Source organism: Schistocerca americana, chromosome 2 (genome assembly GCF_021461395.2).
Source record: "Schistocerca americana isolate TAMUIC-IGC-003095 chromosome 2, iqSchAmer2.1, whole genome shotgun sequence".
NCBI classification, from domain to species: Eukaryota; Metazoa; Arthropoda; class Insecta; order Orthoptera; family Acrididae; genus Schistocerca; species Schistocerca americana.
Window position 1 is genome coordinate 692760089 of NC_060120.1, and position 13092 is coordinate 692773180.

The following is a 13092-nucleotide window of genomic DNA, read 5'->3' on the forward strand; positions in this document are numbered from 1 at the left end:
TGATGGCCCATTAAGTATTTATTTATGCATAATTATGGTTGATCATAAATATTCCACTTTTTTGTGTCAATTATTATGCACTCAACATTCCCACTGTATATGGAGTATGTTTCATTTCATCCAATTATTTTTATTATTATATAGTGGTAATATTTTAAACGCTTTCCATAAAATCCTGAACAGGTGAATTAAGAACAGAAGTACCATATTTTATGGACTATAAGACACTACGGACTATATGATGCACCTTAATTTTTATATAATTAAAAAAACAACATTTTATCACTTTTATTATCAGACTGAAAAAAAAAAAAAAAAAAAAAAACCTATTTTATAAAACCGAGCTACCCTTTCAAATCCATGAAAATCATCATCTGAACTTTCTTCTTCTTCTTCTTCTTCTTCCTCTTCATTGAAATCATTGTCCTCTTCATATATACGAGATGGTCTTCACTGCCACCGAGAGCATTACTTATGCTGCACTTCTTGAGAGATTTAACAATGAAGTATTTGAAACTTCCTGGCAGATTAAAACTGTGTTTTGGACCAAGACTCGAACTCGGGACCTTTGCCTTTCACGAGCAACTGCTCTACCAACTGAGCTACCCAAGCATGACTCACGCTCCGTCCTCACAGCTTTACTTCTGCCAGTACCTCGTCTCCTATCTTCCAAACTTAACAGAAGCTCTCCCGCGAACCTTGCAGAACTAGCATTCCTGAAAGAAAGGATATTGCGGAGGATATTGCAAGGTTCACAGGAGAGCTTCTGTTAAGTTTGGAAGGTAGGAGACTAGGTACTGGCAGATGTAAAGCTGTGAGGATGGGATGTAAGTCGTGCTTGGGTAGCTCAGTTGGTAGAGCACTTGCCCGCGAAAGGCAAAGGTCCCGAGTTTGAGTCTCGGTCCGGCACACAGTTTTAATCTGCCAGGAAGTTTCATATCAGTGCACTCTCTGCTGCAGAGTGAAAATCTCATTCTGAATGATTTATTTTTTCATTCTAGACCACGGCTGTATTACCCACAACCCACTTGTTTGACTGTAGTTTGTTTTAAGGGCCCCTCCACCATGAATTCATGTTGGGTTTCATCCATCATCCATTTCTTCCACTTCTCTCTCAAGTACACTTTATATGGTTTATTTATCAAGACATAAAGAGGTTACAATTGAGATGTAAGTCCTCCTGGAATAACAGCTAGCTTGGTGTTTCCCTGTCTCAAATTCTCTTTCACAGATTTTTTCAAATGACTACTAAACTGATTTACCACAAGAGAACCCTTCTTCAGTAGAGCACCTTTCCTTCTCTCCCATGCACGGTTAATGCATAATTTCATACCAGCCTCGTCCATCCAACCCTTGCCGTCTACAAGAACAACATCTTGCAGTATTTCAGAGGTTTTGGTATTGCTTTGCGCTGGCAAATGATCATTTAGTACTGTAACGACAACATGAAAGGACAACAGTGTAATGCATTTTTTCATGTCCACTTGTTCTTATACACACATCAAAAAAAGTTTTGCATCACCCCAGTTCCCAGAACTCCTGAAGATAGATGTTGACTGTGCATACTGTATCACAGACAGTCCCTTTGACTGTTCAGATATGTCACTAAACCATGCATGAGCAATGCCTATTACATGGAGAGGGTCCGACAGCTGATCAGTTCCAGTCATTCCCCCAGGAAGGAGGTACATGGCTCTCATTTTCTCTAGTTCAACCATGCCTAGATGGTCAATACCGTGATTTGATCGCGCCTGCATTGTTGCTTTGTGTCAGGAAGGGCTCTCAAAAAAGGGAAGTGTCCAGGCATCTCGGAGGGAACCAAATCGATATTGTTTGGACATGGAGGAGATACAGAGAGACAGGAACTGTCGATGACATGCCTCACTCATGCCGCCCAAGGGCAACTACTGCAGTGGGTGACTGCTACTAATGGATTATGGCTTTGAGGAACCCTGATAGCAATGCCACCATGTTGAATAGTGCTTTTATGACTCAAAACGTGTGCAATAGGCTGCAAGATGCACAACTTCACTCACGACGTTCCTGGCGAGGTCCATCTTCACAACCCTGACACCATGCATCACGTTATCTTCACCAATGAGTGTCACATATGCCTTCAATGAGACAATCGTCGGAGATGTGTTTGGAGGCAACCCAGTGAGGCTGAACGCCTTAGACACACTGTCCATCGAGTGCAGCAAGGTGGAGGTTCCCTGCTGTTTTGGGGTGGCATTATGTGGGGCCAATGTATGCAGCTAATGGTCATGGAAGGTGCTGTAATGGCTGTACAATACGTGAATGACATCCTCTGTCTGATGGCGCAACCATATAGGCAGCATATTGGCAAGGCATTCGTCTTCATGGACGACAATTCATATACCCATCATGCACATCTTGAGAATGACTACCTTCAAGATAATGACACTGTTCAACTAGAATGGCCAGCATTTTCTAAAGACATAAACTCAATTGAACATGCCTGGGATAGATTGAAAAGTGCTTTTATGGACGACGTGACCCACCAAACACTCTGAGGGATCTACGCTGAATCGCCATTGAGGAGTGGGACAATCTGGACCAACAGTGCCTTGATGAACTTGTGGACAGTATGCCACGATGAATACAGGCATACATCAATGCATAAGGAGGTGCTACTGGGTATTAGAAGTACCAGTGTGTACAGCGATCTGGACCACCACCACCACCACCACCACCACCACCACCACCACTGAAGGTCTCGCTGTATGGTGGTACAACATGCACTGTGTGCTTTTCATGAGCAATAAAAAGGGCAGAAATGATGTTTATGTTGATCTCTATTCCAATTTTCTGTACAGGTTCCGGAACTCTTGAGGTGATGCAAAACTTTTTTTATGTTGTAGTTACAGTTTTAACATCTTTCATGGCAACAGTCCTGTTACTCACCACATCAAATGTCAGAGGAGTTTCATCCATATTTGCTAATTGCCTTAGTTCACAATTGTTTTCTTTCAATGTTGAATAACAAAGCAATGGAAAGATAATATTTTCTCTTCATATTCTTAAGACATTTTCTAGATTTTTCGGTTTTGGTTCGCATGCTAAGTCCATGACGCATCATAAACCTGTAGCACCAACCAATTCAACCCTTAAAGTCTATTAAGTTGTTCTGTAGCACTAGCTGATGAGAGTGTATTTGAATTATTTTTGTATTAATCTCAATGTCATTTTGACGGTGTCCCTGAACCCATTTCAATACATCGTCTTCTAGTTTTGGCCATTTTGCATTCAGTCCTTTATTTTCACATTTAGTCTTCCTCATTTTTTCAGTTCTTCTTTACTACTCGCCATATGACTTTCTGTTGGCAGAGGGCCGAAAAGCTGCTCAGCTGCTCTGTTTCCATGTTCTTCTGCATATCCTATTACTTTCAATTTATATCCCACATCATATTAATGCTTTTTGTTTTTTACATGTTACCAGATAGAGATAAGTTTCCCATGGCGTCAAATATATGGCTATTTTTAAGACTGGCAGGAATTTGAAATCAAACACTGGACATTTTTATATTAATTTCGAGTATAAGATGCACTTGAATTTTGTTTGAAGATAAAAGTGCATCTTATAGTCCATAAAATATGGTATAGACATAATTGCAAATGCTACCTTACCCACAACACCCCCCCCCCCCCACACACACACACACAAGTATTACATACCTGTTCCTGCTCCCAGCAAGAAAGTGAAGCCAGGCCTTTTAAACACAATTGCCTGACAACTGGAGACGGATCAGCCAAACAGTTCAACAAGTTTGACATAATACTTTCCATGAGGACCATCTGGAGGCTACCTCTCATGGCCATTAGCTGAAGAAAAAAAAAAATTTGCTGTCATACAGAAACATATTACACTGAGATGACAAAAGTCATGGGATACCTCCTAATATTGCATCAGACCAGCTTTTCCCAGTGTAATGCAGAAACTTGGACTCGACAAGTCAGTGGAAGTCTCCTGCAGAAATATTCAGCCGTGCTGTCCCTGTAGCCATCCATAACTGTGATAGTATTGCTGATTCAGGATTTTGTGCTTGAGCTGATCTCTCGATTATGTCCCATAAATGTACAATGCTATTCACATAGGGCAATCTGGATGGCCAAGTCATTTGCCCAAACAGTCTGAATGTTCTTCAAACCAACCATGAACAACTGTGGCCCAGTGACATGGTGTGTTGTCATCCATAAAAATTCCTTTGTTGTTTGGGTACATGAAGTTCACGAATGGCTGCAAATTGTCTCCAAGTAGCCAAACATACCCATTTCCAGTCAATGATCAGTTGAGTTGGACCAGGGGACCGAATCCATTTAATGTAAAACTTCTCACACCATTATGGAGCCACCGCCAGTTTACACAGTGCCTTATTGATAACCTGGGTCCATGGCTTCATCAGCTCTCGCCAAGTGACATTAGAATTCATATCAACATGCCACATTTTTCCAGTCATCTAGGGTCCAATTGGCATAGTCATGAGCCCAAGAGAGGTGCTGCAGGCAATGTTGTTCTTTAGAAAAGGCATTTGTGTGTGTCATCTGCTGCCATAGCACATTAACACCATATTTCATTGCACAGTCCCAAAGGATATGTTCACTGTATGTCTCACATTCATGTCTGCAGTTATTTCATTCAGGGCTTCTCGTCTGTTAACACTAACAACTCTACGCAAATGGCTCTGCTCTACCACTGTGTTGTCCATGGTGAGATGTAATGTCTGAAATCTGATATTCTTGGCACACTCTTGACACTGTATCTCTGTGTATTGAATTCCCTAACAAAATAGAATGTCTCAAGCGTCTAGCTCCAACTACCATTCTGTGTTCAATGCCTGTCAATCCCCGTCACTTAGCCATAATCACGTCAGAAGCCTTTTCCAATGAATCACTCAAGTACAAATGACAGCTCTGCCAATGCACTGGCCTTTTATACCTTGTCTATCACCATCTGTATATGTGCATATCGCTTTCCCATTACTTTTGTCACCTCAGCTCAGTGTATAGTAAAATAACATCAGATGCACAACTTTTTGTGATAATGAGGGCCACTCTACACCACAGTCTATAACCTAACCTAACCTAATGGCATTTCAGTTTAAAAGTAGTGCAACAGTATTCTGTACTGTTGTAAAGTTTCTACAGTCTGATATTATGAAGATGTGCAGAGGCAGAACAATGCTAATATGCAATGTCTTCCACAACTTGTATGTTCTGGTAAAATGGTGATTACATACTGATGACCCAAAACATTGTGATTACTGCCCACTATGAGATGAATGTCTCCTCGCAGTCTGTGACACAGTAAGGAAAGTATACAAGCAGAGCACAGACAAATAAAGAATCTTTCAGGCGATGATACATTTAGCAAATAGGTAAATCTAATGACATAAGTGACTTCAACAAAGGGCAATCTGTTATTTCCCACCACCTGAAAATGAACAGCTCAGATATGGTGAAAGTGGCCGGCTCTTTACAAGTTACTGTCTTGAGTATCTATAGAATGTGACTGACAGGTGGTGAAACCATGAGTAGATGATAAGCTGTTGGACATTCATGCTTCAGCACAGACCATGGAAGTCAGAGGCTTATCTGCACTGTGAATCAGGAGGGGCAGTGATTTGTGGCAGGTCTAATTACAAAGTACAATGCTGGTGTAAGTACAAGTGTCTCAGTACACACTGTTCAGCACACATCGTTGAACATGCATCTGTGCAGCAAACAACCCCTAAGTGTTCTCCAGTTGACCTAATGACTTTATCAATTGTGACTGCAGTGGGCACAGGATTGTCACAACTGGGCCATGTCACCTGATCCGACGAGTCACATTTGTTGTTACATGAAGTCTACTGTCGTTTCTGAAAATGCCATCACCCAGGTAGTTGTGTGCTGTGTATGTGCACTGTGCCACAGTAGAAAGCTGTTGGAAGGCACTATTATGCTATGAGCACATTCAACTAGGCGTTCATAAGACCTATGGCAGCAATAAAAGGCACTTTGATGGCTGTGCATGTGAACATTACTGCAAATCACCTGCATGCCTTTATGTGTGATATGTTCCCTGATGATGATAGCCCTTTACAGCAGGACAACTGTCCATGTAATAAGACCAGAACCATGCTACAATGGTTTGAGGGGCATGAGAGTGAACTTATGGAGGTCTACTGGCCACAATATTCGTGTGATCTGAACCTGATGAAGCACATTTTAGGACATTTTCTGGCAAAAGCTCAATGTTCACTAAACCATCGGTCAGCAATTCATGTGGATTACATGATCTGTACAAAGACATCTGGCGTCATGTAATTCTGGACACCTACCAATGACTTGCTGAAGCCACACCATACAGAAGTGCTGCTTTATTACATTCAAAAGTTTGGACCAACACACGGTTAAGCAGTTGGTCATAATGTTTTGGCCTATCAGGCTAGTAATTAATGCTATAAGCAGAGCCATGACCCTAGTGCACCTTCGACATACTGACAGTTGAATATGTAAGTGCAAAACAATATAATCTGAATATTTTAACACAAATTCTGTCTTCACAATTTGCATTATGCAAATCAAATTACAGTTGTGAACAGTCTAACATTAACATTAACTATATTTTAGGTGTTTCATTTATTTTCTGTAATAGTTCAATAGATTTCTGAAGTGTGAAATAAAGTGTGAGAAAAAGGAATCCTACATGGTAAGCTTCTTAGGACAAATTATCAAATTAAATCATAATTAATCAAAACGATGACAATCAAACAGAAAAAAGTAATATAAAAATGAGAATGTAACAGTAAAATGCCAAAGTGGTTTTCTCCCTTCATCCATTCCGATAAAAGCTCATACTTTAAACTTACCTCTGCATAAAATGCAGCTACTGTGATTCTTTGGGGCTCATAGTTACTTGTTCCATATTGGTTGAAACATCCCACCAATTTTGGTAATGACTGCGGTACACACTGACATACTTTCCTGCACAGCAAAAATTTCAGAAGGTCACAATAATGGAAAACTACAGAGAACCGGCTAGTAAAAAATTGTACACTTGAACAAAAAATGAGTAATGAAAATCTTACACTAATTCGTGTTCAACAATAATTCTTCTTACAGAATGCATCTTCTCAAAGTAACACTGTCAATACTCTAGACCTTTTCAAAGGCATCACAGTAAATTTTGTCTAAATGGAATATGGGATCATAATGTATGTAAGCACTGCATAGTAACCTAACAGTTCTAAGGTGAGACGGAACTTTTGCTGATGACCTGGTCTCTATATTTCAATACACAATGACCAGATTTTTGTGAAGATAGCTCTTGAATTTACTCCAGAATAGGCTGCATTTCCTAAATTCATTTGCTCTTTTTTGTTACTGCTGACATTATTTGAGTTTGACAAGTGTATGTCTTTAATTCTTTACATGTCTGCACCGTTTCAATTATGTTGTGTAGCTGATCACATGATATATACATAACCCCATGGTGGATTCAAAAACAATAAAGTAATATTTTCATAGAAGGATGAGAAACCGTAATGCAATAATAAGTTATTATACTTGACTACCCACAGGGATTTGTTCGAAATAACCTATCTCTGTTTTTTAACCTGGAAAAAATTGCTTGCATGATGGGAAGAATTTCTATCCAGTAATATTGTCATCAAGTAATACTCATATTTGAGAACAAACTCCTTTTCTGAGTGACTAAAAAAATGGAATCTATGGGGACAAATGTGTTAACCTGAGCAGCAAACATACTGAGAAATAACTTTCAGTTTCAAAGGGGAAAAAATATTGTTATTTACCATTTTTATGAAACTTATGAATCCATCCTAAAAAGTTACCACGTAGAAAAAAAACTAAAAAAAATCTCACATAATTTGTTTATCAATCCTGTATAGCATACTTGCTTGATCTTCCAGTCCCACTACAGTTATAATTCAACTCAAAGGAGGCCTTAGGCAATCCACCCACAATCATATTTTCAAGACTGTGAACCCAGAAAAATAGGTTTTTCACAAGTTTTTATCTCCATTTTTAATCAGACTGTTTCTTCCATAACAAGGTGATTTCATAAAAATATACTTTTTCAGTGCAGAGTACAAAAAACACAACATAACAGGGTACCATCATAATCATTTCTTAAATATAGTAGAAAATGTAGCGACAAACAATTCGATAGAAAAATCACTGCATATGTTGCAAAAGCAACTCCCATGAAATGCTCTCACATGAATGTATCACCAATATCTCCTCCTGAAAATAAGAATATTTTATATTCTCTCCAAGCTCATCTGGATTTGATCCCATGTAATAAGGCCCTTCTTATCTGAAATCTGCAATGCATCACTAACTCAAGGCATTTTCCAGAGGCTGAAATATGCCATTGTTAAATCCCTCTTTGAAGAAGGTGGCAGGTGAGATATCAATAACTACCTAGCTTTTTCACAACTGACATTTTCCAAAATTTTCAAGAAAGTGATGTAGTCTAGAGTAGTAACACTCTTGAGCAACAATAATATCCACAGTAGATCAGAGTTTGGATTTCAGAAGAGCTGCCCCACTGAGAGTGCTGTTTACATTTCTACACACCAAATTTTAAAAGCATTAAATAACAAAATAATGCAGGTTGGTATTTTCTGTGACCTACCTATAGCCTTTGAAACTGATGGTATGGCGAGTCAATGGATTATGTCATATCTAACAAAAAGGATGCTGAAAGTTGTACTTAGCAGTTCTAAAATGCAGTCTAAGAACATTATTCTGACTAGGGAGAAATCACGCTTAGGTTCCACATGACTATCGTGGGTCCAGTATTGTTCTTCATGCATGTAAACAATCTTCTATCTAATATACAAAAAGCACAATTAACTCCTTTTGCAGATGACATTAATACCATAATCACTCCAGGCATACATACAGCAACAGAAGAAATGTTAAACAATATTCTTGAAAATATCACTGACTGGTTTTCAACGAATGGTCTCACCCTCAGTTTTAAAAAGGCAAAATTCACTTCTGACATCTGAATAGAGATTTGCAAATCGATTACTAATTGCCTGAAAAATCAGAAAAAACTGATTGGAAAGAATAGTTACAAAAAATTTGAAGGTAATTTATGAATCTGTGCACAATCTTGGGTGAACTGCAACTGATAGCAATACCAACAGACCTTTTATATCATTACATTTAAGGTCAATAAACATAATTTGCATTTCATACTGCTGCTTCCAGTAGCGCCCAGTACCAAATAATCACCGCAACCATTGAAACTGTTGATCTGTCAATATTTTTAGCATAAGTAAACCACGTTCAATCGGTGCCTATCAAGTCTGTGTTATTTATTACCTTCAAATTAATTCCATTATGTTTAGTCTTGAGTGTGACAATGTCGGTGCAGGAGCACTCCTCCAGATGTGGCGTTAATTATTCCTGTCTGCATCGAATCTCTTGGTGCAGGAACTCAGTGGCGAGTGAAATGATGAACAGATAGGATTTGAACTTATAACCATGTAAATAAATATTCCTTTTCTAATAACTTTTTGTAATACTATTAATGAACAGTTGAAATACACATTTTTAACGATGCTGGTATGACGGATCCAAGCATAGTCTATACACTACCACTTCCCAAAAGAAAATGGTGAGGATATATGAATGAATAAATTGAAAACCATATTTCTAACTTTGTTTCATACAGATATTTAATGATATATCAAAACATTATCCTTGCCACAAAACAACTCGTTAATTTAGCCTTTTGCAGTGTCTTTGGTTTATAGTTCATTCAGTTTCCACATAGCTTATATATAAGGAAAGAAAGAAAAATAATACAATACATTACACATCTAGGAGTACCACATCAGTGGTGAGTGTAACACACAATGAAAAGATAATAAATGGAGGGGAAACTTCAAAATTTTAGGTGAACACTTTGATGTGAATTTAAACTGGCAAAAAACACTTTTTGGAACTCCTAAAAAAATTTGTTCAGCCACATTTGCACTTAAAATCATTGCAAATATTGGGGGTATTTTGGCTACTACCTCACAGTATATTTATTGTCAGGAAGTTTTCTGAAAATAATTCACTGCAGTTCAAAAGGAACAATGGTGCACATAACTACAATATCAGAAGCAAAAATTATGTTCATTATGCCACATTACAGCAGGTTATAGCACAAAAAGAGGAAAGCACAATGCTTAGACCAAAAGTTTTATTCTTTTACCCAATGGTATAAAATGTCTGACAGACAGCAATGCGAAAAAAAAAAAAAAAAAAAAGGTTGGTATCACTAACACTGCTTGTAAATGATAAGCCAGAAGTCATTTTTATAAAATAATTTCTGATGTTAATGACTTGTTTAACATCATTGTTATTTATTGTGCAAATAATCTGCGGAACAAGAAACTGACAAACGTAAAAGCAGTTCTATCTTAATCCACACAAGACCTCCTGTGACTTATCAACCACTTCGTCAATAGCCATTCAGTAGTTCCTTTCGTACATTAGGTGACTAATTCAGATACATACAGAAATTAACTATTACAGCCTGGGCATGATGGAGAGGTTGATTCTGAATGTTCTAGATGTTGAAGTTCAGTTACATCAAGTGCCTCTACACGATGTACTGTGTAGCTATTGTAACATGAATCATGGGACTAATCTACACTCACCAAACAGTCTATTTTCATTTTAATTTTCTGAATTATGGTTATTTCATGCTGGGCAATGCAAAACACACACCATTAATGTGTCTGTGACAGTATTATGAGGATAATTCCTATAATCACATACGTTCATACTCCATGGTTACTGACATCAAGCAATAACATCTGAACTGGTTGGCTAGTGTACTATCATTACTTTATATGGATTCATTTTCAGTTAAAGCCCAACTCTGCAAGTATAAGCTACTAACATATGAGTCCAAAGTGGCTAAATTGCAAACACATTTTCTCAAACTACTTCTCATGGCCACCCCTATCTTGCCTAACTCAGCTAAAACTCATACACCACCTGCCAAAACTTCAGGAATGGGGTGGAGAGTATGTGGCAATTAGAAGCTGCCTCCCCAGTATTAGATTCCAGCCCAAAACGAAATATCAGGATTGCATCCGGATGTCACTGACTTCTTGCCACAATATTTCTGCAGTCAACCATTCAGCCATCTTCAGATGAGATTACTAGTTCACAGTGCTACCTTTATACCAAAAACTGGTGCAGAGAGACATGTGCAAAGACAGCCATTACATGCGTGGCATCTGTTGACTTTTGTACCCTCTTCTGTGTGCTGGGGCATGCGTAAGGATGATACGATATATTTGCTCTCTGTCAGAATACTGGCTTATGGAGTTAAAATTAAGATGTCAAATTAATAAAGTTAACTGTCATTAGTCATAAAATGCTTTCTTTATGAAGATATTAAAGAAATTACGGGGTCCCTCACCTTATCCAGTTGAAAGCCACCATCATATTAATAGGATCTTCCACCAAAAATATTTCCACCGATTCCTTAATAACTGAATTCCAGAAGGATCTCATTGAGGCCAAGATTTCAGTGGTAGAATAATCCATGGAATGTCCTCTGGAGATACAATGCTTGGCTATGACTGACTTACTGGAACAAGAAAGGGGAGTGTGGTGATCATTATCAATGCACCTTTCATGCACTGTGCGCATTGTCTGACCAATGTAGGCTTTGCTTTCTGCCTACATGAGATCCTTTTGGGGTTCAGTTATTAAGGAATCCGTGATAATATGATTAGCAGAAGATATTATTAATCATCATAGTGGCTTTCAGCTGGATAAGGTGGGGGACCTGGTGATTTGTTTGATGTCTACAGAAAGAAAACATTTTATGAATAATAACACATCTAAAAAAGTTGATTTTATTAATTTGACATCTAAATCTTAAGTCCATGAGCCTGCATTCCACGAACAGCATGCACACAGTATCACCATTACTCACGTGTGTCTGCACCACAGTTGGAGCAATATTTGAAGAGAATGTGAAACTCGACTAGTCACTCAAGAAGCAGCTGCCTTCGTGCAAGAGTCTCTGCTTCAATTTTTGTTACAATATTAGAAATATGAACTATCAATCTCAAGTGCAAATCATTCACCTAAAGTTGGCTGAATTGCTGTCAGCCGAAATATTGTGGCAAGAAGTCGAAGTCTTCAGGCTGCAATTCTGAAACTTAAGGCACAATTTCAACTATCATGTCTGACATAGTATTTGTGTAATATGTTAAACACTGTATATATTTGTTTCACATATTAATAATCACTCTGTACATTTCACACAAAATGCACACTCCTAGCAAAAACTGTCTATGTAATTTGTATTTTCTACTTAAAATTAGATTGTCTGCTTCTTATTTTTAAGTAACTGTCCTTCCCACTTTACAAAGCAATCTATGGGGATGAGTGTGCACAGTGACAGTATACTTCATTATTACACAGGTAGCTGATAATTTTGTTCTTAGAATGAAAGAATATCTGGCACCAACATTTCACTGAAAATAAATATCTGCTTTATAAACAAAATGCCTTTTTGTACTGCAATACTGGGAAAATATCTACTGTCTAAGAATTGTTTAGCCTTTTTTTATAAAAGGCACCTTCAGTGGATACTTTAATATAGCACATGGTTTTGGTTAACACAATTAATTATTGGTTTAAAACAGTTCACACCCTCATTGTTTTAGCACATGGAATTGTACTTACAGTTATTTTTGTGTGTTCTTGTGATTTCTATGCTTAGAAAAGTACGCGTTAAAGCAGGAAATTATTGATATCTTTGATAAAATGGGTGCCTGTATTGCAAAAAGCATCCCTTAACTCCACTCCAGTATGATACTACTATGGCCATTGTTAATCCATCCCGGATTTTCCACTGATTTTGTCCTGTAGGGTACTAGACTAATGTCACAGAAGAATAAGATCCAGCTGTACCTGACACTAGTACAGCTGGTACTTTTATGTGGTTCTGCACACTGGGCGATATCAGCAAAAGCTGAAGAAGCAATATGAGCCTTTGAGAGGAAGGTACTTCGAAAGATCTATGGACCCATTTAC

The 13092-nt window shown here is 38.1% G+C and overlaps 1 protein-coding gene across 3 annotated transcripts in view; it reads right to left on the reverse strand.

Annotated features, from left to right (window-relative positions):
* LOC124595224 (maestro heat-like repeat-containing protein family member 1) overlaps positions 1-13092 on the reverse strand; it is a 271523-nt gene that overhangs the window by 85664 nt on the left and 172767 nt on the right. For 2 of the 3 annotated variants that reach the window (XM_047133879.1, XM_047133878.1), the window contains exons 24-25: positions 6873-6987; positions 3697-3843 (exon numbers count right to left, since the gene is read on the reverse strand). In XM_047133879.1, coding sequence (XP_046989835.1) covers positions 3697-3843; positions 6873-6987 — 262 coding nt within the window. Of the gene's footprint in view, positions 1-3696; positions 3844-6872; positions 6988-13092 lie in introns of those variants that run through there. The other variant, XM_047133880.1, reaches the window with a different exon arrangement.